The following is a 26,711-nucleotide window of genomic DNA, read 5'->3' as shown; positions in this document are numbered from 1 at the left end:
GGTGTATAGGGAGGGGTAATAACAGGGCAGTGAGGAAAGCAGCAGGGTGTAGGGGTGTATAGGGAGGGGTATAACAGGGCAGTGAGGATGGCAGCAGGGTGTTGGGGTGTATAGGGGAGGGGTATAACTGCAGTGAGGATGGCAGCAGGGTGTTGGGGTGTATAGGGAGGGGTATAACAGGGCAGTGGGGATGGCAGCAGGGTGTTGGGGTGTATAGGGAGGGGTATAACCAGGGCAGTGAGGAAGCAGCAGGGTGTTGGGGTGTATAGGGAGGGGTATAACAGGGCAGTGAGGAAGGCAGCAGGGTGTTGGGTGTGTATAGGAAGGGGGTATAACAGGGCAGTGAGGAAGGCAGCAGGGTGTTGGGGTGTATAGGGAGGGGTTATAACAGGGCAGTGAGGATGGCAGCAGGGTGTTGGGGTGTATAGGGAGGGGTATAACAGGGCAGTGAGGAAAGCAGCAGGGGTGTTGGGGTGTATAGGGAGGGGTATAACAGGGCAGTGAGGAAAGCAGCAGGGTGTTGGGTTGTATAGGGAGGGGTATAACAGGGCAGTGAGGATAGGCAGCAGGGGGTGTATAGGGAGGGGTATATAGGGCGAGGGGTATAACAGGGCAGTGAGGATGGGGAACAGGGCAGTGAGGAGGGGTATAACAGGGCAGTGAGGGGGCAGCAGGTGTGTTGGGGTGTATAGGGAGGGGTATAACAGGGCAGTGAGGATGGCAGCAGGGTGTTGGGGTGTATAGGGAGGGGTATAACAGGGCAGTGAGGAAGGCAGCAGGTTGTTGGGGTGTATAGGGAGGGGTATAACAGGGGCAGTGAGGAAGGCAGCAGGGTGTTTGGGGTGTATAGGGAGGGGTATAACAGGGCAGTGAGGAAGGCAGCAGGGTTTTGGGTGTATAGGGAGGGGTATAACAGGGCAGTGAGGAAGGCAGCAGGGTGTTGGGGTGTATAGGGAGGGGTATATCAGGGCAGTGAGGATGGCAGCAGGGTGTTGGGGTGTATAGGGAGGGGTATAACAGGGCAGTGAGGATGGCAGCAAGGTGTTGGGGTGTATAGGGAAGGGTATAACAGGGCAGTGAGGAAAGCAGCAGGGTGTTGGGGTGTATAGGGAGGGGTATAACAGGGCAGTGAGGATGGCAGCAGGGTGTTGGGGTGTATAGGGAGGGGTATAACAGGGCAGTGAGGATGGCAGCAGGGTGTTGGGGTGTATAGGGAGGGGTATAACAGGGCAGTGAGGATGGGCAGCAGGGTGTTGGGGTGTATAGGAAGGGGTATAACAGGGCAGTGAGGATGGCAGCAGGGTGTTTGGGTGTATAGGGAGGGGTATAACAGGGCAGTGAGGATGGCAGCAGGGTGTTGGGGTGTATAGGGAGGGGTATAAACAGGGCGGTGAGGATGGCAGCAGGGTGTTTGGGTGTATAGGGAGGGGTATAACAGGGCAGTGAGGAAAGCAGCAGGGTGTTTGGGTGTATAGGGAGGGGTATAACAGGGCAAGTGAGGATGGCAGCAGGGTGTTGGGGTTGTATAGGGTGGGGTATAACAGGGCAGTGAGGATGGCAGCTGGGTGTTGGGGTGTATAGGGAGGGGTATAACAGGGCAGTGAGGAAAGCAGCAGGGTGTTGGGGTGTATAGCAGGGGTATAACGGCAGTGAGGATGGCAGCAGGGTGTTGGGGTGTATAGGGAGGGGTATAACAGGGCAGTGAGGAAAGCAGCAGGGTGTTGGGTTGTATAGAGAGGGGTATAACGGCAGTGAGAAGGCAGCAGGGTGTTGGGGGTGTATAGGGAGGGGTATAATAGGTCAGTGAGGATGGCAGCAGGGTGTTGGGTTGTATAGGGAGGGTATAACAGGGCAGTGGGGAGGGCAGCAGGGTGTTGGGGTGTATAGGGGGGTATAACAGGGCAGTGAGGAAGGGCAGCAGGGTGTTGGGGTGTATAGGGAGGGGTATAACAGGGCAGTGGGGATGGCAGCAGGGTGTTTGGGGGTATAGGGAGGGGTATAACAGGGCAGTGAGGATGGCAAGCAGGTTGTTGGGGTGTATAGGGAGGGGTGTAACAGGGCAAGTGAGGAAAGCAGCAGGGTGTTGGGGTGTATAGGGAGGGGTATAACAGGGCAGTGAGGATGGCAGCAGGGTGTTGGGGTGTATAGGGAGGGGTATAACAGGGCAGTGAGGATGGAAGCAGGGTGTTGGCGTATATAGGGAGGGGTATAACAGGGCAGTGAGGAAGGCAGCAGGTTGTTGGGGTGTATAGGGAGGGGTTATAACAGGGCAGTGGGGATGGCAGCAGGGTGTTGGGGTGTATAGGGAGGGGTATAAACAGGGCAGTGGGGATGGCAGCAGGGTGTTGGGGGGTATAGGGAGGGTTTAACAGGGCAGTGACAAAAGCAGCAGGGTGTTGGGGTGTATAGGGAAGGGTATAACAGGGCAGTGAGGAGGCAGCAGGGTGTTGGGGTGTATAGGGAAGGGTATAACAGGGCAGTGAGGAAGGCAGCAGGTTGTTGGGGTGTATAGGGAGGGGTATAACAGGGCAGTGAGGAAGGCAGCAGGGTGTTGGGGTGTATAGGGAGGGGGTATAACAGGGCAGTGAGGAAGGCAGCAGGTTGTTTGTGTATAGGGAGGGGTATAACAGGGCAGTGAGGAAGGCAGCAGGGTGTTGGGGTGTATAGGGAGGGGTATAACAGGGCAGTGAGGAAAGCAGCAGGGTGTTGGGGTGTATAGGGAGGGGTATAACAGGGCAGTGAGGATGGCAGCAGGTGTTGGTGTGTATAGGGAGGGGTATAACGGCAGTGAGGATGGCAGCAGGGTGTTGGGGTGTATAGGGAGGGGTATAACAGGGCAGTGAGGATGGCAGCAGGGTGTTGGGGTGTATAGGAAGGGGTATAACAGGGCAGTGAGGAAAGCAGCAGGGTGTTGGGGTGTATAGCAGGGGTATAACAGGGCAGTGAGGAAGGCAGCAGGGTGTTGGGGTGTATAGGGAGGGGTATAACAGGGCAGTGAGGAAAGCAGCAGGGTGTTGGGATGTATAGGGAGGGGTATAACAGGGCAGTGAGGATGGCAGCAGGGTGTTGGGGTGTGTAGGAAGGGGTATAACAGGGCAGTGAGGAGGGCAGCAGGGTGTTGGGTTGTATAGGGAGGGGTATAACAGGGCAGTGAGGAAGGCAGCAGGGTGTTGGGGTGTATAGGGAGGGGTATAACAGGGCAGTGAGGAAGGCAGCAGGGTGTTGGGGTGTATAGGGAGGGGTATAACAGGGCAGTGAGGATGGCAGCAGGGTGTTGGGGTGTATAGAGAGGGTATAACAGGGCAGTGAGGATGGCAGCAGGGTGTTGGGGTGTATAGGGAGGGGTATAACAGGGCAGTGAGGATGTCAGCAGTGTGTTGGGGTGTATAGGGAGGGGTATAACAGGGCAGTGAGGATGGCAGCAGGGTGCTGGGGTGTATAGGGAGGGGTATAACGGCAGTGAGGAGGCAGCAGGGTGTTGGGGTGTATAGGGAGGGGTATAACAGGGCAGTGAGGATGGCAGCAGGGTGTTGGCGTATATAGGGAGGGGTATAACAGGGCAGTGAGGAAGGCAGCAGGTTGTTGGGGTGTATAGGGAGGGGTTATAACAGGGCAGTGAGGATGGCAGCAGGGTGTTGGGGTGTATAGGGAGGGGTATAACAGGGCAGTGAGGAAGGCAGCAGGGTGTTGGGGTGTATAGGGAGGGGTTATAACAGGGCAGTGAGGATGGCAGCAGGGTGTTGGGGTGTATAGGGAGGGGTATAACAGGGCAGTGAGGAAAGCAGCAGGGTGTTTGAGGGGTATTATAAGGCAGTGAGGAGGGCAGCAGGGTTTTGGGGTGTATAGGCACGGATATAACAGGGCAGTGAGGAGGGCAGCAAGGTGTTTGAGGGGTATTATAAGGCAGTGAGGAGGGCAGCAGGGTTTTGGGGTGGGTTGTAATAAGGCAGTGAGGAGGGCAGCAGGGTGTTGGGGGTAATAAGGCAGTGAGGAGGGCAGGAGGGTGTTGGGCAAGTATAATAAGGCAGCGAGGAGGGCAGCAGGGTGTTTGGGGGATTATAATAAGGCAGTAAGGAGTGTAGCAGAATGTTGGGGGGTCTATAATAAGGCAGTGAGGATGTTTGGGGGGGGGTATAATAAGTCAGTAAGGAGGATAGCAGGGTGTTGGGGGGTAATAAGGTAATAAGGCAGTAAGGAGGGCAGCAGGGTGTTGGGGGTTATAAGTCAGTGAGATGGGCAGCAGGATGTTAGGGGGAGGGTTATAATAAGGCAGTGAAGAGGGCAGCAGGTTGTTGGGGGGAGGGGGGGGTAATAAGTTAGTAAGGAGGGCAGCAGGGTGTTGGGGGATAATAAGGCAGTAAGGAGGTTAAGCAGGGTGTTGGGGGTATAATAAGTCAGTGAGATGGGCAGCAGGGTGTTAGGGGGAGGCTTATAATAAGGCAGTGAAGAGGGCAGCAGGGTGTTGGGGGGGGGGGGTTAGAGAAAATGAGACAAGCAGTCTCACACTAGTGCTAAACAACCTATAGTAACCCCTGGCTGCTCGGGATTTCAACACTTGAGTGGGGGGGGGGGGGGGGGGGGGGGGTTATAATAATACTGAGTAGGACAGCAGGGTGTTGAGGGGGGTATAATAAGGCAGTGAGGAGGGCAGCAGGGTGTTTTTTTGGGGGGGGGGTTATAATATGTCAGTGAGATGGCAGCAGGGTGTTGGGGGTTATAATAATGCAGTGAGGCAGGCAGCAGGGTGTTAGGGGGGGTATAATAAGGCAGTGAGGAGGGCAGCAAGGTGTTGGGGGGGGGGTGTATAATAAGGCAGCGAGTAGGGCAGCAGGGTGTTGTGGAGGATAGGGGGGGGTATAACGCTGCATAGCACCCAAAATCTGTCAATATGGCCTTTCCACTCTCTAGAAGATACACTGTTTATTTTGGTGTGTGTGTGTGTGTGTGTGTGTGTACATACACATACACATACACATACACACTGCGGTTCTCATTTAAGCTTTTTCCTTTTTCTGAATCTTTTTCTTTCAGTTACCACACTCCCTGTATATGCTCATTTCTTGCCCCTTTGTTTCTCGCCATCATTTTTCTCTCTCTCCTTTTTACCTTCCTTTCTCTTGTCTCTCCCATTGTCTTGTTGCTCTTTCTCTCTGAAATGCCAGTTCTCCCTTGATCTCTCCCTCTCTCTGACCTCCCTCTCTCTCTCTCTCTTCATTATATTTTTCCTTTTCTTCTCCTTATCTTTTTTTGCCTCTCTCAGTCCCTGCCCCTCTCTCTTTATCCCTTTATCTCTCTTTTTCTCCTTTATCTTTTCCCTCCGTTTCCTCTGTTATCTTTCTCTGGTTCTCTAAACCCCTGCCTTGCTTTCTGTCTCTCTCTCCATTTAGTACTCACTTCCTCCCTCTCCTCTTCCTCTCTCTCTGTATCTCCATCTCTCCCTCTCACTCTTTTTTTCTCTCTCTCCCACCAATCTCTCCCCCCACTATCTCTCTCCCCCCCCCCCCCCATCTCTCTCTCTCTCTCTCCCTCTCCATCATCTCCTCCTTTTCCCCACTATCTTTTTTTGGTCTCTGTCACTGACTACCTCTCTTTCTCCCTCTGTCCCTCCCCCATCGCTATCTCCCTCCACCTTCTTCCCTCCACTGTCTCTCTCCCATCATTCCCCAACTCTCCCTTTGATCTCTCTCTGTCCCCCTCTGCCCTACCTCTCTCTCATCATTCTCACACTCTCCCCCCCCCCCTCTCTCTCTCTCTCTCTCATTATTCTCCAACTCTCCCTTTCATATCTCTGCCCTTTCTCTCACTGTCTTCCTGCCTGTCTCTTTCTCATCATTTGCTCCCTCTACCTTTTACTATCTCCCTTTATCACTCTCATTATTCTCCAACTCTCCTTTTTATCTGTTTCTGCTGTCCCTGTCTCCCCCTCTCTTCCCTCCCCCTCCCCGTCTCCCCCTCTGTTCCCTCCCCCCACCCCCCCTCCCTCAGGTCCCCAGCTGGCTCATAGCTGTAAGGGAAATCCCCCTTGTGTTCAGCGCCTATAAATACTCTTTCTATCTCCCTCTGTCTCTTTCCCCCTCTAGAACGGAAGGGGTTAACCAGATGCCTCTGGGAGGGGGATGGTGTTTTTGCTCCCAATTTTTCTTTTAATTGTTTTGTTTTTTTGGTACCTGAAGGAGATGTATTTCAGGCGTTGCCATGGAAACATCCCCTCACACTGTAATGAAGATGCTCATGATAAAGAGAATAAAAAAAATGCACTTCCCCTCTACATCAGTCCTCCGAATGGGAGCCCTGTCTGGGCATGGGGGGTACGGCGAGACCCCGCTTTTTTTAGGGACTGGGGGGAAATCTGTATGTCCAATATCAATACTGTGTTGTTGTTTTTTGTCTGTGGAAATAATTGTGGATTATTTGTCGATGTTTTCGTAAAAAAAAAAACATGTAACTGTCTCTACTAAAATAAAAAAGACACCCCCTCCCCTTCTCTCTTTATAGGGCTTAAATGCCTCCTTAAGACTCCTATTCTACACCCGGGGCATCACACATAATATTTTCTACAGAGAAAAAGGCCCTGTGTTTGTCTTAAAATCTAAACACTGCAAACATTGCAAGCAGGAATCAGTGGAGATCATAAAGAGAACTATGAAGACACATTATGCAGAGCAGGACAAGGGTTTAAAAGGGTTATAGAAAGGTGATATCAAGAAAAAATGGTTTAAATAAGGGAAACATATCTCCCTGTCTTTCTGTCTGTCTGTATGTGTCAGTGTGTGTCTGTTTGTATGTATATAAACTTTCAATATAATTATCTACTTCAAACTAGCATTTTTGAATTATTTTATTATAATGAAATATATATATATATATAAAATGGTTTATTATATATATATATATATATATATATATATATATATATATATATATATACACATATACACACACATACACACACATACACACATACACACATACACACATACACACACACATATATATTATACACACACACACACACACACACACACACACACACACACACACACACACACACACACACACACACACACACACACACACACACACACACACACACACACACACACACACACACACACACCTCAATCTCAATACATCTCCAATTCAAATGTCTGACAAAGTTTGGAATTAAATTCACAATGGCTGCCATTTTTCTAAATGGGGTCTCCCATTGTATCCCCCAAAACAAAGATGTCCAGCTTATTAAAACAACGCAACAGCGCGTGCCCCACAAGCCTGTTTTTTTTCTTCTTCTGGAATCAAGAGAGGAAATTAGAATTTTGACAAAAGGTACTAGGAGAAGTCTTTAGGGGAAAGATCGAACCTTCCAGACATCACTTCGCTACAAAATACCTACAATTAATTCACAATTATTTAGAAAGAGAAAGATACAGACAGACAGTGTTGGCATCTGAGGTAGAGATTTCCCTCATTTTGAAACCAGTCAGGGCCATGGGAAATTAGAATAAGCTGCAATTATTGGGGCGTCCGACGACGTTCATTTTTGTCTTCATTCTATGTATATGTTTGCAAGCGTGTGGTCATACTCCGTGTTTTGGCTTATGTTCGCTTTCATGCAGTGGCGCTTAATCCCTTCGCTGCCAGTGGGGTAAATGGCTCCTGCCCTCACATAACGTCTCTTTTCTCTCCCTCCCCAGGCTGTGCCTTCCTCACGTACTGTGCCAGAGACTCTGCAATCAAAGCACAGACCGCTCTTCACGAGCAGAAGACTCTGCCAGGGGTGAGTTTTGGTCCCTGGTGACATCGCCTTTCCTCTCCCATGTAGGGAGGACTTGAAAGGGAGTTAGCAGAGGGATCGGGCAGACTCAAGGAAATGGCAATTTTGAAAACAGCTTTGTATAACATCACTCCAGATCATATCCACCTCATGTAATTCTGTACAGGAACAACCAGCAATGCCATGGTGGCTCTTGGCACTGAAGGGCTTAGTACATGACCTCTCTGTCCACTCTAACCATTCTCTTATCCTTTTATCTGTCATCTCTGTGTTTTTCCTGGTAAATGCAAGAGAAAATAAGGAGAGGCAGGAGACTGAAATTGTACAGGTCTTCCCGAAAATCCACAGGGAGTGTGCAATGATCTTGGAATATTGTCCTACATTTACCAGGACTCGCCACGCTTCATACCCATAAAGAATGAGCACATGGAACCATAAGACTCCTTCCCATGCTGGAAGACACCTTACAGGTCAATCACTTGAATGGGTCACACCACAAGGTGTCTTCCAACAACGGAAGCTGTCTCATGAAATAGCACCGCCTCCAGAATATGACCCGTGGGGGCTTATTCTGTAAGCTCCGTTAGCGCTGTCCCGGAAATCCCCATTGACTTGGTGCTATTTCATAAGACACCTGCCAATTGTCTCTTGTGCTGTAATTCTGTTTTTTTTAAAATTATCATTATTATTGTAACGAGGCACTCCCCAATCTGAAACAGGTGATTCCCCCCCCCCCCCCAAAAAAAACATTTTTTTTTACAAACTCCCTTTTTCCTCCTATCCACCTTGTTTCCTTTTAAACCCTCCATCAGTTTTTGTTTTTTTGGGAGAATATTTCTGCGTGACAACTTATCCCAAATCACTGCAGCCCTGTAATTGTCACTGCATCTTTTTCCTGGGTTGTGTAGGATGGCCTCACAAAACCTTATTGCATTAGTCCTCTTTCACAACACCTATCGGGGTCTAACAACATACTAAAAAGCGATGAAACCTTCAAAAATGTGTGTCCTATAACAGACTTTATACATATGACACATCATTTGTTGTTTGAAATTAATTTTATACAGTTTACTGTAAACAGAATTGTGAAAAAAATTACATTTAAACTAGTGTTTGTAAATATATGTTATTAGTGTAATATTATTTATACAAGCCATACTGTGAAAACAGTACAGATTTTTGTTAACGTATATATTGAAACAGCTCTGCTGCATCAAATACATGTTGGGGTTCAGACATAGCAACTTAATTCTGCTCTAACAATGTTAACAGACGTTTTAGGGTTTGCGCCAAGTTGAACCCGGTGGATGATTTTGACGCACTTTTTATTGATTTTGTGATGGACATTCCTTTTTTTTAGTACATACCAATTGCATCAGTACGCCAAGCACAGCCCTATTCTGGGAACCAAATAACTGACCAAAATACTTTTTTGGTGCAGATGGAGAAATGTAAGCGTTATACGTTTTCGCACACAGGGACAATTGAAATTGAGTTTGACATAAGTCAATTTTGCGCCAAAAAAGCCAACCAGTTGCCTTTTTCAGATGGAGCAGCCTTTAGAAATACACCAACATCTCTCCTGCTTGCAATATATATACTGTATATACAGTGTTCGACAAACCTATACATTTGCACGCCCCGGGCGAGTGGATTTAACATCGTGGCGAGCTCCTATTGGCCCAAGCAGCACACGTGTGGTACTAGGTGGTGAGAGAAAGGCGGGGTTGCAGACCTGTCTTAGACATGCAAATGAGCATACAGTAATATTTTCATTTGCTATATATATAAAATATATATATATATAAATATATATATATATATTTTAAAATTTTAAGCTAACCTGAACTAATGCATGGTCCCACTGACCTCCGGGGACCTCCCAGTCTCCGATTGGCGAATAGGTCAAGATAGCCGCTGGTTCCCGGCTCACTCTATCAGCCAATTCAAAGTTGCAACGTCATCAGGGTTTGACTTTGTGACTTTCTATTCACGATCCGGCAGACATACTTGTAGGGGTTTTTGTGTGTCAAAAAAAAACGGCACTAAAAAAAAAAGACAGATATTGCAGGGTGGCAGGGGGATCTCTGGAGATCCAAAGTCGTCTGCGCTCCATGGAGGAGGCAGGGGGATCTCTGGAGATCCAAAATTGTATGCGCTCCAGGGATCCTCCGCCCTTCCCAGTTCAGGAAAGCTTAAAAAAAATGATTGCGGGGAGGAGAGATTGCTGCGCGTGTTGGCGCATTCCAAGTAAATGATGATAATCAAAATAAATGATATTATTAATAGGAATAATAACACTATTCAGGGATATTTGCTCACGGGCTCCGTAGCCTTTCAGAATAATATTTGCCAAGTGATTTAAACGCATTTTACATTGGGAAGCAGCCATGTAAACGGGTAAGGAAGATATTAGATTGCCGAGTGCTGTCACCTTATTAGAGCTGTTAGTGTGTGTTGCTAATTGGGGCAGCTCCTTTGTTGTGACGGCCCTGACACCGCGAGTTACTTCGTGGCCGCTTGTAGAACACACGCAGACAGCATCGCACCTCTGACCTTGCACTCTCTTTATACCTCATCCTTACCTCATTCATCCAGCTGACTGACGGCCCTGCGCGCCGGGTTACCTGCTCTGCATCCCCGTCCAGCGCGGAGATCTTTATTTTTGTTTAGTATTATTGTAGATTGGCTAGTGCACAAGTATGTTCAGCATATTTATGTCATGGTAACACAGTAAGTCCAGGAAGTGCCTGGTCCCAAGAGCTGGCAATCGAATATACGCATCCTTACAGTCCTAGAGGGGCCCAGTTTCCTTCTGCTAAACCGTAGAGCCCTAGAGGTGTCAGCTCTGGGACACCGGAGGCTCTCTCTCTCTCTCTCTGGATATGGCCGAGAGCCCCCCGGTGTCACAGAGCTGACAATGCGTTGTAAGGCCCATCTGGCAGCGATTGGGTTAAGAAGGCCCCCAGCATTAGGGTCTGCAGCTGAGCTTTGACAGGGTAGGAGGCGCACAGCTGGGTGTTGCTATGGGAACCGCAAGGTAATTAAGGCCTGCGCTGTGAGACCCGGTCCCGTGCCTGCCCCACCGCAGGCTCCCGGCAAACCCGAGGACAGCAAATTAGCAGGGAGATAACAGTAATTAAGCAGGGAGAAGGCAGCCGCCTTCCACACCCTCTCCCTCTCAGTGCATCCCGGGCCCTGGGGTCCCACGGTCCTCTGAATCACGGAGACATTTAGGGCCGGTGCTAAGGTGTAAGGCAGCTTTCTTTTCAATGGGCAGTGAGGCGCTTTTGTTTTTTTGCTAAGCCCTTGTGTACGAAATATGGTGAAAAAGGGTGAGGCTCCAAAATGTGTTCTTAAGTGATATGACATAGAGAAGAGTTTTGGGGAGATGTATGTCCCCCCTGCTTTATAAAACACAGCTTTATAGACTGGTTATACAAACTACTGTATTTGCTATTTTATATAGTGTAAATCATACAATCCTGTGTACACAAACATACACACACACACACACACACATATATACACACACGCACACATTTATTTATATACACACACACACACAAACATATACACATACAAATACACACACACACACACACACACACACACACACACACACACACACACACATATATACACACACGCACACATTTATATATATATATATATGGGTGTGTGTGTGTGTGTATGTGTGTGTGTATATGTTTGTGTGTGTGTGTGTGTGTGTGTGTGTGTGTGTGTGTGTGTATGTATATATATATATATATATATATATAAATATATATATTATATATAAGTGTATGTGTAATATATATATATATATATACACACACATACACACACATATACACACACACACACATATATATATATATATATATATACACACATATTTATATACACACACATACATTAAGCTTGGCCCCTTGCAGACACACTTACCAGAACGCCCTCCTACTGTCTCTGTACGTTCTTCCTACCAACAAATTAGATTGTAAACTCTTCGGAGCAGGGACTCCCTTTCCTAAATGTTACTTTTATGTCTGAAGCACTTCTCCCCTTTATGTGTTATTTATATTATTATTTATATGTATTATTTATATTATTGTCACGTGTATTACTGCTGTGAAGCGCTGTGTACATTAATGGCGCTATATAAATAAAGACATACATATACATACAAATACACCCACACATATATACACATGCACACATATATACACATACACACACATACACACAAATATATACACACATACCAGACTACTGGAGTGGGTTCTGCTATCAGAGTACCCGTGAGGTACTGTACAAAAATAAAGGGATAGGCACACCAAAAATGTCTTTTATTGGCCCACTGTTTCGGCTACCCTCTGGAGCTTTTATCAACGGCTCATAATACAGGCTCCAGGGGGTGGCCGAAACAGTGGGCCAATAAAAGACATTTTTGTATATTTTTGGTGTGCCTATCCCTTTGTTACATTTATATCTCTGCTGTGCTATAGAAACTGTGGATCTCAAACTGTGGTCCCCACAAACGGTAAGAATGGCTCCTGAAATCCTTTAAAATCCGCGTTGGAAAGCTCCCCCCACCGCCTGAGGCTTGCTTGTCACAGTCAGTATACCAGGATATGAAGGTTGATTTTTAGATCTAGGCGCAGTATGTTTAATAATCATCTGTCTATCTCTGTATGCCATCTGCTATGCTGTATTATATTTTCTAGCCTATACTGTATCAGTTGTGCTAAGCTTAACACACACACACATATATATATATATATATATATATATATATATATATATATATATATATATATATATATATATGTTAGTTGGCCAGAGCTCCGCACGATCGGGAGGTGGGGGCGGCCATTTTGAATAATCGCGCATGCGCAGTGTGGCGAGGTGCGCATGCGCAGTGGGAAGAGTGCGGTGGCCATCTTAGGACGGCTACGCAGACGCGGGACTACAAGTCCCAGAATTCCTAGAGGGAGGGACTGCCCAAGTGGGGCCATTTCAGCCAATGGGATTCACGCAAGCAGGAGGAAGAGGGCGCTCACCTTATACTAGAACTGTATTACTGCGCTGGTGACCGGATGACCACGCGGTGTCCTGCGGCCTGGGACCAGGTCACAGGAGCCAGAGACATTGTGTGAGGCCCTCCAGCTCTAGCTGGAGCTCATACCACGAGGAGGATAAGGACCCTTAGGAGAGAGGGGATTTGTGTTGGAGGCCCCGCTACGTGGGACCCGCTCCAACCCTCGTGACAAGCAGCACCTGGGTACTGAAGTGCCCAGGCAGGTACCCAACATTTACCTACATCCACAGGGGGTAGCGCTACCTCACATTTGGATGGAACTTGCTGGGACTGGACACATGTGGTATTGGTGCCACAGCACCCTCAGTACTTTGGGGAAACCATCAAATGTTGGGTCATTGGGGTTATACTGTGGGTACCGTTATTATCTGTTATATGTGTTAGTAGTGTGTACAGTAAACCCTAGTTCTATACATTGTGTGGTGTATTATTCATTACTGTTTATTGGTTCCTGTGAGGGGTTATCCCGACAACGCTGGGATCCCTTATAGGTTGAGGCCCTGCACTGCAAGGAGAAAGAGCTCACCCCAGGCTCCCAGAGGCGGAGGCTTAGGCCTCCTGTGAGCAAGCAGGTATAGCAGCACACGTAGTTCCCTTAGGCATAGGGAAAGGGGGCTACATTTGGAGGCGCTGCTGAGATTCAGACCTGGGGTGCCCAAGAGAGCAGAACTAAATTTATGAAACCATGTTCGTACCCTCCAAACAAGAGGTCCGTTAGTGGGCTGTGAAATTCCAAGTGTCTCCCCGCCACATGGTCGCAGTGGGGTATGTCCCGGCCAGCGCACTGCCACAGCAAGTCTGCACCTCCCTAAGGCGGTTTCCTAGTCTAGCCAGAGCCCGGCCCTTAGGCCGAAAGTGGGACCCTACCTACCGTTGGAGTATAGTCATAGTTGCCGCTGGCAACAAATTAAGTGAAGACAAGGGCCCCCAGGGCCATGCATTTCCCAGAAGTCCTACCCACTGGTTGCCTGCTCATATACCCCGACCTACCCATACAGATGGAGGATATCAGTCCCCGACCAGTGTCAGTGGGGCCTGCACGGCCATTCCCTGAGCATAGTCCCTGACAGCGAAGCTAATTCAGAGTTAGCTCACAGCAAACAGTCAGATTGCTGTAGTCGACGCTCGTACGGAGACACGGACATCGAGGAAGTATTACAGAGATTGGCTGGCAAATTTGCGCAGTCCTCGCAGTCCCACAACTACAGTAAGCTCAAAGCTTTCTCCGGGTTATCACCCACTCCCATCGGAGAAGAAGAGTTTGGGACATGGAAGGAACATACCCTGCGCATGTTCGAGGAATGGTCTTTCCCCGAAAGCCATGAAGAGTCAACTGATAGTCTAGTGCCTACGGCGCCCGGCAGCCCAACTTGTGCAAATGCACCGCGAGACCGAGGTGGAAGCCACCACCCAAGAGTTAGTCGAACTCCTGAACCAGGCCTACACTGCCGAGGATGATGAACTTGAACTCTTGGCCCAGTTCTGTGCTCTCCGCCAGAAGGAGGGAGAAGAGCTGTCCATGTTTGTCCGACGCCAAATCATTCCTGCCACAGTAGTGAATGAGTACAGATTCAAGCAACTCATGAAAGGATCTCTACCCTCGCACCCTATAGCTCTTATGATGCGAGGTGCCCTTCGGGCCGAGAGACCCCCCAGCTTCCTGGAATTACTGGGTCACATAAGGAATCAAGAGGTTCAATTGAATTTCCACATTCCCAAGACATCTAAGGAGTCTTCAAAAGGGGAGAACAAAACTACTCCCTCCAAGAAGTCTAGTGCGAAGGAGAATCCTGAGGACAGTACCCCGAGGGTCCTCCACGGCAGCCCCCTTCGATGCCTCGGAGCTCGGCTCCTAACTCTGGCTTCTGAAGCATCTGCATCTGAAGCATCTGCCTATGCAGTCAGCAGAAAATATGAAATTGCGGGGACTGAGTAGTGAAGACTACCCCATTGATAGCATGATTCAAGTGCGGTTGGATATACCGCAGCTCAATACCAACAAAACCCATCCCATGGAAGTGGAAGCCTTGATATGTCCCGAGCCCCGGGAACACCCAAATTCCCCCATCATATTGGGGACCAACGAGATGTGGTGAGAGCCCTAATCCGGGCCAATCTGCAAGAAACCAGCGAATTATCCCTATCATGTTTGTGGATTCACCCCGTATTCAAAGAAAAATTCTATAGGATCTCTGCCCAAGAAGGATTTGGACAACTGTTCAATCTTGAGAATGGGTTGACAGAGATTCCACCAGGGGGAGTGAGGCACATGGAAGGCTGTACCTAACTACCCGGGCCACGACGAGGCCGACTTGTACTTTTCACTAGAGACCACGCCCGAAGAGGACGCCAAGAGACGGTTCAAGGTGGTGCCAGAGATGAAGGAGTGGAAGTCTTCATTCCCTCGGCGATTCAAGGTGATCATCCTGAACATCTTGCCTCATCCTATACGGTTTGATGTCGGTCAAGCACTGGGTCGGATATACCCGGTTACTCAAATAGAAACCCTGACTCATATAAACGCGGCTACCGTGCGAGCATCCACTACGAATTGCAGTTCGACTTTGGGGAATCGACCTTGCCCACGGAGTGAAAGAAACGGCTAAGCGACAGGCTGGCAGAACGCTAGGAGGTGTTCTCCACCAGTGAGATGGATGCGGGCTGCAGCAAGAGTGCTCAACACACGATCCGATTGAACGATGCCACTCTATTCTGGGAGCATTCCAGATGCATAGCTCCCAGAGACGTGGAGGATGTGAGGGACGTCCTGAAGGATATGGAAATGGCGGGTATCGTAACAGAGTCCTGCAGCCCATATGCCTTCCCTATTGTGCTAGTGCGGAAGAAGAACGATTTGTGCGCCTATGTGTGGACTACCACACCCTGAAACGCTGCACGGTCCCGGACCAATATACGTTGCCACAGATTGAAGAGATCCTCAGCGCATTATCAGGCAGTCAGTGGTTCAGCGTGTTGGACCTGAGGTCTAGATACTACCAGGTACCCATGAGCCCTGAAGAATAGGAGAAGACACCGTTTGTCTGCCCTCTCGGGTTTTACCAATTTACCCAGATGCCACAAGATATTAGTGGTGCACATGCAACGTTCCAGAGGCTAATGGAGAAGACCATTGGTGATATGAATCTCCGGGAATATCTGGTCTATCTGGACGATATCATCGTATTCAGAATAACGTTAGAAGAGCATGAAGAACGCCTTCTGAAGGTTTTGGATCGACTGGGAAAAGAAGGCCTAAAGTTGTCCCTGGACAAATGTCGCTTCTGCCGTACTTCGGTCACCTATGTGGGCCACATATTGTCTGCAGAAGGGGTGGCTACTGACCCTGCTAAGGTCAAATCCGTAGTGAACTGGCCCAGACCATATAATGTGATGGAGCTACGATCCTTTCTCGGGTTTTGTGGGTACTACCGAAGATTTGTAGAGGGATACTCAAGCAAGGCCAAAGTCCTTAACAATCTGTCAAAGATCTACTCAGAAGAGCCTCGGTAAAAAGCTGCGACCTCGGAACACCATTCAGGGACAAATGGACTTCCGCCTGCAAGAAGGCCTTCACAGGGCTAAAGAAGAGTCTCACTGAAGCCCCTGTCTTGGCCTATGCAGATCCGGGGCAACCGTACATCCTACACGTGGATGCCAGATTCAACGGGTTGTATTACATCAAAAATACCTGGCAGGCCTCCCGCCGGTAGCGTATGTGAGTCGCAGCCTAACAGCGAGCGAGCAGAACTACCCAGTCCATAAACTGGAATTCCTAGCGCTCAAGTGGGCTATTGTAGATAAGCTTCACGATTATCTGTACGGGGTCTCCTTTGAAATGCGAACCGACAATAACCCCTTGACATATATCTTGACCTCCGCCAAGTTAGATGCCACCAGCCACAGGTAGTTGGCTGCCCTGTTTAACTATCAGTACACGCTGAAGTACAAGCCAGGGCCCTTGAACATCGGAGCCGATGCTCTATCCAGAAAGCCTAGACTGAGTACAACGCCAGACGATGGCCAATGGGAAGAAATTCCTGGGCCTGGGCCTGGGCCTGGGATTCGGGCCATGTGATCCACAGTGGCTATCGTGGAGGACAAAGTAGCATTTTCCGAACTCAGTGTAGCGGATTCATTGGGGTGTCAGTCAAAGGCACTTCCTGCAGCATACTGCCATCCAGAAGGCATGTCCATCACGCAGGTTACCATAAGGAGGTGGAAGGAATTAGTGATACACCAGATGCAAGACCTGCGACTCCCTATCACCCTGAAGGAGATGCCGGAAAGGTTCAACCGAACTCTACTGGATATGCTAGGCCGTCTGAAGTGCTCCGTGAAGGCTGGATCGAGCAAGCATGTCGAGCCAACAATTGTACTAGGCATGAATCCACCAGGTACACACCCTATTTTATGATGTTCGGCAGAGAGGCGAGACTACCTGTGGACATTCGTCCCCGGACGGTGTACCGAACATGACGCACTACAAATATGTGCGAAGGCTCCAGGATAACCTCATTAGAGACACCTTGAGAAAGTCCTGAGGGATGAAACGCATTGATGCGTGGTCCTGTACTATTGCCAAGCTGACTATTAAAGGCTAATATATATTTTTATCCCATGTTTGGAGTTGCCCTTATTTTTCTGCGTTCCTGGATGCTGTGAGCTGTGCTCCTCTTCTACCTCCTTGTATAACCTCATTAGAGCAAATCAGTTGGCGGAAAAAGCCACTGCCAAGCTGAATGAAAATAACAAGCGGAGGTATGACCATAAAGTGGGCCATCTGGAACTTCGGCCCAGAGACGCCATTCTCCTGCGGAATTTGGGAATACCATGAAAACATAAGCTAGCGGACCGCTGGAGAGAAGCTCCCTTCTAGGTGGAGTCATAGAAGCTGGGCCTCCCTGTATATCGCATCCAAGATTGAGAAGGAAGGGTAAGGGTCTGGCATCGGAATCACTTGCTATCTATTCCTCAAGTGGGGGAAAGTGAACCTGAACCATTCTCAGAAGTGCCGGCAAGTGAACAGGAGGAGTCCAGCGAATTTCCGGCGGCTGTAACGGCAAATAGTCAGGATACTTTGGAAGGAACCTCTGCCACCACAAATGGAGACTGGTGGGCACCACCAGAAGAAGTAGCGGGTGATGGGCCTGTTCCCCATGTACCCTCCCCCATGGCTTCAACAAGCTGACCTCTCGACCCATGCAGTCCGTGTTTCATTCCCCATAGAGACAATGCAAACCCAGATTCACACCTTATGAGAGGGCAAGGGCCCCAAGCCAATGGTAGCCTCTCCAACCAAGAAGATGCTGGAGAAGAGACTCGCAGGAGTCAAAGACTGAGACTCCCCCAACAAGAATGGCGTATGATTCATTAGGCGCACCTCACTATGAATCTCAGCAGCTGTCTTGGAGCAGGCTTGCCTCTATAATGACCATGCTCAATGAACTGTTCAATCTGGTTTAGATGTGTTGTACAAGTTAAGTTATGTATATATACATTTTCCATTATATAAAGAAAAGTTGTATATGTGTTCCCAAGCGGGATCGTTGAGGTCTCCACCAGGGGGAGGATGTAGCAGAGTCCCCCTACCCTGCCTCCAGTGCGGGGGAACTGTAGGTTCGTTGGCCGGAGCTCCGCGCGATCAGGAGGTGGGGGTGGCCTTTTTAAGTAATCGCGCATGCGCAATGCAGCGAGGTGCGCATGCACAGTGTGAAGAGTGCGGTGGCCATCTTAGGATGGCTCCGCAGACGCAGACGTGGGACTACAAGTCCCAGAATCCCTAGAGGGAGGGGTTGCCCACGTGGGGCCATCTCAGTCAATGGGATTCACGCAGGCAGGAGGAAGGGGATATCTTCCGTGCGAGGAAAGCCCTGCGGGTCAGTGCTGGAGGAGGTGGCAAGACAGCAGGTAGTGTACAGGGAGCAGTGCCTTCTGGACTAGGCCTAGACTTGCCCCTTAGGCCCCAGGTGTTGTAGGGAAGGCCCCAGATAGGTACGCTCCCCTTATACTAGAACTGTATTATTGCACTGGTGACCGGACGACCATGCGGCGTCCTGCGGCCTGGGACCAGGTCACAGGAGCCAGAGACTTTGTGTGAGACCCTTTGGCTGAAGCTCATACCACGAGGCAGATCAGGACCCTTAGGAGAGAGGGGATTTGTGTTGGAGGCCCCGCTACATGGGACCCGCTCCAACCCATTGCGACAAGCAGCACCTACATCTACAGGGCATAGTGCTACCTCACATTTGGATGGGACTTGCTGGGACAGGACACATAGGGTATTGGTGCCACAGCACTCTCAGTACTTTGGGGGAACTGTTAAGTGTTGGGTCATTGGGGTTATACTGTGGGTACATTTATTATCTGTTGTATGTGTTAGTAGTCTGTACAGTAAACCTTAGTTAAATACATTGTATGGTGTATTACTCATTACTGTTTATTGGTTCCTGTGAGGGATTATCCAGACAACACTTGGATCCCTCATAGGTGGAGGCGCTGCACTGCAAGGAGAAAGAACTCATCCCAGGCTCCCAGAGGCGGAGGCTTAGGCCTCCTGTGAGCAAGCAGGTATAGCAGCACGCTTAGTTACCCGCGTAGTTCCCTTAGGCACAGGGCAAGCGGGCTGTATATATATATACATACATACATGTAGAGGTATCAGTTAGCCGAGCTTCAATAATCAAAAATAAGACACTGTTTATAGAATAGCTTTTGCTTCATTCATTGTAACATCGCCGGAAGAAGAGATCAGTGCATCTCGAAAGCTCGCACAAATAAAAGCATTTCGTTAGCCACAGAACGGTATCGTCCATTTATTTTTTGATTTTATATATATATATATATATATATCCCACTTGCCCTATGCATATTGTGACAGAAACCAGGGGATGGTAATAAATTCCGTATATAGGGCTCCCAGGATACTAGACAGTTTCTATCCTGTTTGGCCTGGGAGTGCAGCCTTATAATACATACACTCCATCCCACAGTTTGGCAAGTGCTGGAACTGAGGGATGAGAGATCCAGACCAGAGTTTGTCTGCTGCCTGATTTCTGTCACCTGTCATGTTAATTAGGAATCAGGTATGAAAGACTGATTTCCTGTTTGCTCTGGTCTCCCCACAAGAGCCAGGAGGCTGGAAGGCTGCTGAACTACAGAGGGGAGAAGCCTCTTCCCCAAACAAGTTCAATCTTTCTGTTCATTTGTGTAAGACTGCAAAAGTACCATGTTTTGTTGTTGGAAGTGGAAAAGCCACTTCCAACCCTGAGTCAGGGATATCTAAGTTAAGTTATCGCTCAGGTGAGCAGCTTTTGTTTTGATCTGTTTTCTGTTGTATGCACTGTGGCAGTCTCAGTGCCTGGGACTGAATAAACCAGGCATAGCCTGTTTAAAGGAACAGTACGTGACGCCTCATCATTTAACCTACCCTAAAAGACCGTGTTCTAAACAGTCCCGGACAAACGACGGAGCCCCGGAGTAAGCCGTTTGTCACATATGGTGGAGAATGCGGGCAGAGCACTAGGGGGTCTGCGGGTTGAAGAACTTTGAAAGAAAGAAAAAAAAAAAAAAAAAGTTTTTTTCATCCTCTGCAAACAAGATGGAAGACGTGGTGGGTGCGCTGGTACGCAATGTCGCTGCCCAGAAAGACGCAAATGAAATCCAGCAACAGCTGTTAATAGCCCAGCAAGAAACTAATGCAAACCAGCAGCAGACGAATGCAGCCCAGCAACAGCTGCTAATAGCCCAGCAAGAGATTAATGCAAACCAGCAACAGGCGAATGCAAACCAGCAACAGGCGAATGCAAACCAGCAACAGACGAATGAAGCCCTGCAAAACGCGAATGCAAACCAGCAAGAGACAAACCGCTTGCTGAGAGAGGAGCAACAGCGGTTCGCTCAGGGCTTACAGCAGGAACTCGAGATCCTGAGGGGGACTATCAGTAACCTTCCACTGGCAGCGGCAGCCCCAGTTCCGAAAATGACCAGGGCAAGCCACTACCTTCAGAAGATGGGACCCTTGGATGATGTGGAAGCCTATCTTCTCACGTTTGAACGCACGGCGCAGAGAGAGGGATGGCCAGAAGCTGAGTGGGCTGGTCTAATCGCACCCTTCCTAAGCGGCGAACCCCAGAAGGCTTACTTTGATCTAGAGCCAGCCGAAGCTAACGTCTATGCAAAATTGAAGTTCGAGATCCTCGCCCGCCTCGGCGTAACCACGGCTGTTCGCGCCCAAAGGTTTCACGCATGGTCCTTCACGATGGATAAAGCCACCCGAAGCCAGATGTATGACCTCATCCACCTCGCCCGGAAGTGGCTACAACCCGAGATCAACTCAGCCAGCCACATCGTGGAACGGTTGGTCATGGACCAGTTCTTGAGGAAACTTCCCTCTGCCTTACGCCGTTGGGTCAGTCGGAGTGACCCCCACAATGCGGATGAGCTTGTGGCCCTCGTAGAAAGGTACAATGCAGCAGAAGAGCACCCGCAACCCACAGTCGTGGAGCAACCCCACTACCCGAGGTTCCAGGACTCTTCCAGAGACGGTAAAAGGGTACCGGGGTTAAGGGGCGCTGAAGAGCGGCGACCACCTTCACGCAGCACCAGCAACAGTGGTTCGCACACTAAGGGCAATAGCCAACATGGGGAGCCGGGAAAAGGCTCTAAGTGGGACACAGACTATGTACCTAAATGTGTAAATTGTCATGAGAGGGGCCACACAGCAAAAATCTGCCCACTAAATGATGAGCCCATGCAATGCAACAGCGTGGAACCTTATTCGCTGTTGTCCCAATGTATGGGCCCTAGCCCAGAGGACCCCTTGAATAACCATCTGTGGGCATTTGTAAAGGTTAATGGTAAGAGGGTTCGGGCACTTCTTGACTCTGGGAGCATGGTCACACTAGTGTCCGAATACCTCTTGCCCATTAAGAAGAAACAGGGAAACAGTTCACAAAGAGTGGCAATTTGTTGTATACATGGGGATAATCATGAATATTCCACTGTTGATGTTTTTTTTGAAACAGAGTTTGGTTCTTTAGATTTCAAGGTGGGTATTGTACCCAAACTGGCACATGATGTGTTAATAGGGACCGACTTTCCCCATTTTCTAAAAATGTGGTCCCCCGCTCAGAATAGCGCCCAGAGTTCAATAGCGGACCATAACGAAGTATTAGAAGAAACAAATCCTTTCCCTTTTTCAGAAATGGAGGTTGACGAGGGCCCAATTAAGAAGGGGGAAAAGGAGGAGTGCTGTAAAATTCCCTTCCCCATCACTACTTTGGTAGGGAATACCCCAAATCAAGATGTTGAGCAGACACTTTCCACCCCAGAACCGGATAAGACCCTCGCTGACCTAGAGGTCAGTCCTGGGAGTTTTAAGAAGGCCCAGTGGGAGGACCCCACATTAGCGGTAGCAAGGGGAAATATACGGGACCAGAATAGTACTCCTGGCCAACCAGATAGGTCACTTGCTTACCCCTACTTCGAGGTAGAGAACGACCTAGTATATCGGGTTGATAAAAGGAAATCAGTTACAACTAAACAATTGTTGGTACCACGGACATTCCGTAACGTAGTATTACACCTCGCACATAGTCATCCATTGGGGGGACACCTAGGGGTGGAAAAGACAAAAGAAAAGGTTCTCCGAAGCTTCTATTGGCCTGGGGTTCTGGCAGAAATTACGAATTATTGTTCCTCATGCCCAGAATGTCAGATCACCGCCCCGTTCAAGGCGTACCGCAGCCCATTGGTACCCCTTCCCATAATAGAGGTACCATTTGACCGGATTGCTATGGATCTAGTAGGACCCCTAATAAAGTCTGCTAGTGGGACATCAGCATATATTGGTAATATTAGATTATGCCACCCGATATCCGGAGGCAGTTCCCCTACGTAGCACCTCTGCTAAAAACATAGCAAAAGAGTTAGTAGTTCTGTTTTCCCGGGTCGGGATTCCTAAAGAGATTCTATCTGACCAGGGAACACCATTTATGTCCCAAGTAACAAAAGAGCTATGTAAACTCCTAAAAATCAAGCATCTCAGAACCTCAGTCTATCATCCACAAACAGATGGTTTAGTGGAAAGGTTCAATAAAACCTTAAAGAGCATGTTACGGCGGGCGGTTGATAAAGATGGGAAAAACTGGGATTGTTTGTTACCGTACCTGTTATTTGCCATTAGGGAAGTTCCCCAATCATCCACAGGCTTCTCCCCGTTTGAACTATTGTATGGCCGACACCCAAGGGGCTTACTGGATATAGCCAAAGAGACTTGGGAACACGAGGTTACCCCTTACAGAAGTGTAATAGAGCATGTTGCCCAGATGCAGGACCGCATTGCTGCAGTCCTACCCATAGTGAGGGAACACATGGAGAAAGCTCAAGAAGCACAGAGGAATACGTATAATAAGGGTGCTAGGGTCAGAATTTTTTTTCCAGGTGATAGGGTACTAGTTCTGGTTCCCACCGTGGAGAGTAAATTCCTTGCTAAATGGCATGGGCCATATGAGGTCTTGGAAAGAGTGGGAGAAGTAAATTATAAGGTAAGACAGCCAGGTAGGAGGAAACCTGAGCAAATTTACCATATAAACCTACTCAAGCCCTGGAAAGATAGAGAAGTCTTGTTAACCCTAGTACCCCCAGGTCCGTCAGAGAATCAAGAAACTGACCCAGAGGTTAGCATAGCTGAAACCCTGTCTGTTCATCAGAAACGAGAGGTTCAGAATTTAGTGAGAAGAAACAAAGAAATCTTCTCTATACGGCCAGGTAGAACTAGCGTAATTGAACATGACCTAGTCTCTGAATCGGGGGTTCGAGTTAAACTTAAACCGTACCGAATCCCAGAGGCCAAAAGAAAGGCTATAAGTTTAGAGGTTAAAAAAATGCTAAAACTAGGTGTAATTGAGGAATCCCAAAGTGGGTGGAACAGCCCTATAGTCTTAGTCCCAAAGCCAGATGGTACAACAAGGTTTTGTAATGACTACCGGAAACTAAACGCGGTGTCAAAATTTGATACTTATCCTATGCCCAGGGTAGATGAACTTGTAGAGAGACTGGGCAAAGCCCGATATCTCACAACCCTAGACCTAACAAAAGGGTACTGGCAGGTTCCCCTCACAGAAAGGGCAAAAGAAAAGACAGCCTTCTCAACCCCAGACGGCCTCTTTCAGTATAAGGTGTTGCCTTTTGGCTTACATGGAGCTCCCGCCACATTCCAAAGAATGATGGATAAAATTTTAAAACCACATGCTCGGTATGCTGCCGCCTACCTGGATGATGTGGTAATCCATAGTGAAGATTGGCAATCCCACCTTCCAAAGGTCCAAGCTGTGCTTGACGCAGTCCGGTCTGCTGGACTAACTGCTAACCCCGCTAAATGCACTATTGGTCTGGAGGAGGCCAAGTATCTGGGATATTCTATTGGCAGAGGTTTACTCAAACCCCAAACACTCAAAGTGGAGGCGATACAAAATTGGCCAAGGCCAGTTACAAAAAAACAAGTAAGGACCTTTTTGGGGTTAATTGGGTACTATAGAAGGTTTATTCCCAATTTTGCAACTAAGGCAACCCCACTAACTGACCTCACAAAAGCAAGAGGACCGCTAATGGTAAAGTGGTCCCCCGAAACCGAACAGGCCTTTAGAAGCCTGAAAGAAGCTCTCTGTGCCCAACCAGTGTTGGTCACACCTGACTTCTCCAAAGAGTTCGTAGTCCAAACCGACGCATCTGAGGTAGGGCTGGGGGCGGTACTCTCCCAGGAGTCTCAAGGTGAGGAGCACCCCATCCTTTATTTAAGTAGGAAACTAAATCCCCAGGAGAAAAATTACTCCATAGTAGAGAAAGAGTGTCTCGCAATAAAGTGGGCTGTAGAGACGCTCAAATACTACCTGTTGGGGAGAAAATTCCGGTTGGTCACAGATCATGCACCCCTTACCTGGATGTGTCAAAACAGGGAAAAGAATGCTAGAGTGACCAGGTGGTTCCTAAGCCTACAACCCTTTAAATTTTCTGTGGAACACAGGTCAGGGCACAAACATGGCAATGCTGACGGGTTGTCAAGGATGCACTCCCTAATATCCATGGTCGCTCATCCCTCGAGGTCTGAGCTGGGGGGGAGGATATGTGACAGAAACCAGGGGATGGTAATAAATTCCGTATATAGGGCTCCCAGGATACTAGACAGTTTCTATCCTGTTTGGCCTGGGAGTGCAGCCTTATAATACATACACTCCATCCCACAGTTTGGCAAGCGCTGGAACTGAGGGATGAGAGATCCAGACCAGAGTTTGTCTGCTGCCTGATTTCTGTCACCTGTCATGTTAATTAGGAATCAGGTATGAAAGACTGATTTCCTGTTTGCTCTGGTCTCCCCACAAGAGCCAGGAGGCTGGAAGGCTGCTGAACTACAGAGGGGAGAAGCCTCTTCCCCAAACAGGTTCAATCTTTCTGTTCATTTGTGTAAGACTGCAAAAGTACCATGTTTTGTTGTTGGAAGTGGAAAAGCCACTTCCAACCCTGAGTCAGGGATATCTAAGTTAAGTTATCGCTCAGGTGAGCAGCTTTTGTTTTGATCTGTTTTCTGTTGTATGCACTGTGGCAGTCTCAGTGCCTGGGACTGAATAAACCAGGCATAGCCTGTTTAAAGGAACAGTACGTGACGCCTCATCATTTAACCTACCCTAAAAGACCGTGTTCTAAACAGTCCCGGACAAACGACGGAGCCCCGGAGTAAGCCGTTTGTCACAATATATATATATATATATATATATATATATATATATATATATATATATATATATATATATATATATATATATATATATATATATATATATACACACACACTATACTATATAATACCCTGCTTGCTATTATATACTATATCTGCCCTATACTGTATGTGCTAATCCAGGGGTGGCCACCCTCTTTTTGAGGCTTGCCAATAAATGGGGACAATATTTTTGGTGGGCCACTGTCCTACTGCTTCCCCCTCCCCCAGCCCCCCATCTCTTCTCTCACTCAATCCTCCCCTCCTCCTCTCACTCAATTCTCCCCCAACCCTTCCTCTATGAATTTTACCTTGGGGGGGGGGGGGGGGGGGTTGTGGAAGTGGGGAAGTCCCCCGGTCCCGCGGCTGAGGGGAGCTGGGGCCCCCGCCGACTACTGCGGAAGTTGGGCCCAGCTTCCGGAGCCGGCTGGTGGGAATGGACGCTGGGATGAGATTGGGAGATGGACACAACCATTCCAAATGCCGTCGTAGAAAACTCCTGTCCTAACATATACTATAGCTGCTATATAGTATCTATATGAACAAGTATACTGTATCTTTCTACTCCCATATCTTGTGTCTACTCTCATATCCTATGGCTGCCATATCCGGCCTAAATTGCAGACAGAGAAGGTTTGAGGACGTTACTTTGCTGCAAGATAATGGGAAAATATTCCGTATTATTCCTCTTATTCTACCTATCTGCCCCTCTCTCCTCGCTTTACCTCTGTGCTGCTTTCCCCTCACACCATATTCAACAGGGGGCCCTCTCTTTGCTTTTCTCTCTTTCTCCACATCCCTCTATCTCATTATGTTTGCCATTGGCTCCCTCGTCAACTCTCTTCTCCGCCTCTCCTATTTCTTTCTCTTCTTCCTGTCTTCCTATACACATACTATAATACAGCAAATGCTTTATTCACATCTCACAATAGGGGGAATACACAGGGTTACCCACTTATTGCTGTGAAGCGCTTTTATATGCACTTTGTACCATTAGTGTACACGTTCTCTCCATTCCTCTTGCACCTGTTGTTTCAGGAAGGCCTTAAATGCCCCACAAAAAACAT

General features: G+C 48.4%; 1 protein-coding gene across 2 annotated transcripts in view; it reads left to right on the top strand.

Annotated features, from left to right (window-relative positions):
* CELF5 (CUGBP Elav-like family member 5) overlaps positions 1-26,711 on the top strand; it is a 55,949-nt gene that overhangs the window by 10,471 nt on the left and 18,767 nt on the right. For both annotated transcript variants that reach the window (XM_075611269.1, XM_075611268.1), the window contains exon 2: positions 7,695-7,777. In XM_075611269.1, the coding sequence (XP_075467384.1) occupies positions 7,695-7,777 (83 nt within the window). The remainder of the gene's footprint in view (positions 1-7,694; positions 7,778-26,711) is intronic.

Source organism: Ascaphus truei, chromosome 8 (assembly GCF_040206685.1).
Source record: "Ascaphus truei isolate aAscTru1 chromosome 8, aAscTru1.hap1, whole genome shotgun sequence".
Lineage (NCBI taxonomy): Eukaryota > Metazoa > Chordata > Amphibia > Anura > Ascaphidae > Ascaphus > Ascaphus truei.
This window is presented reverse-complemented; position numbering and strand designations above follow the sequence as displayed.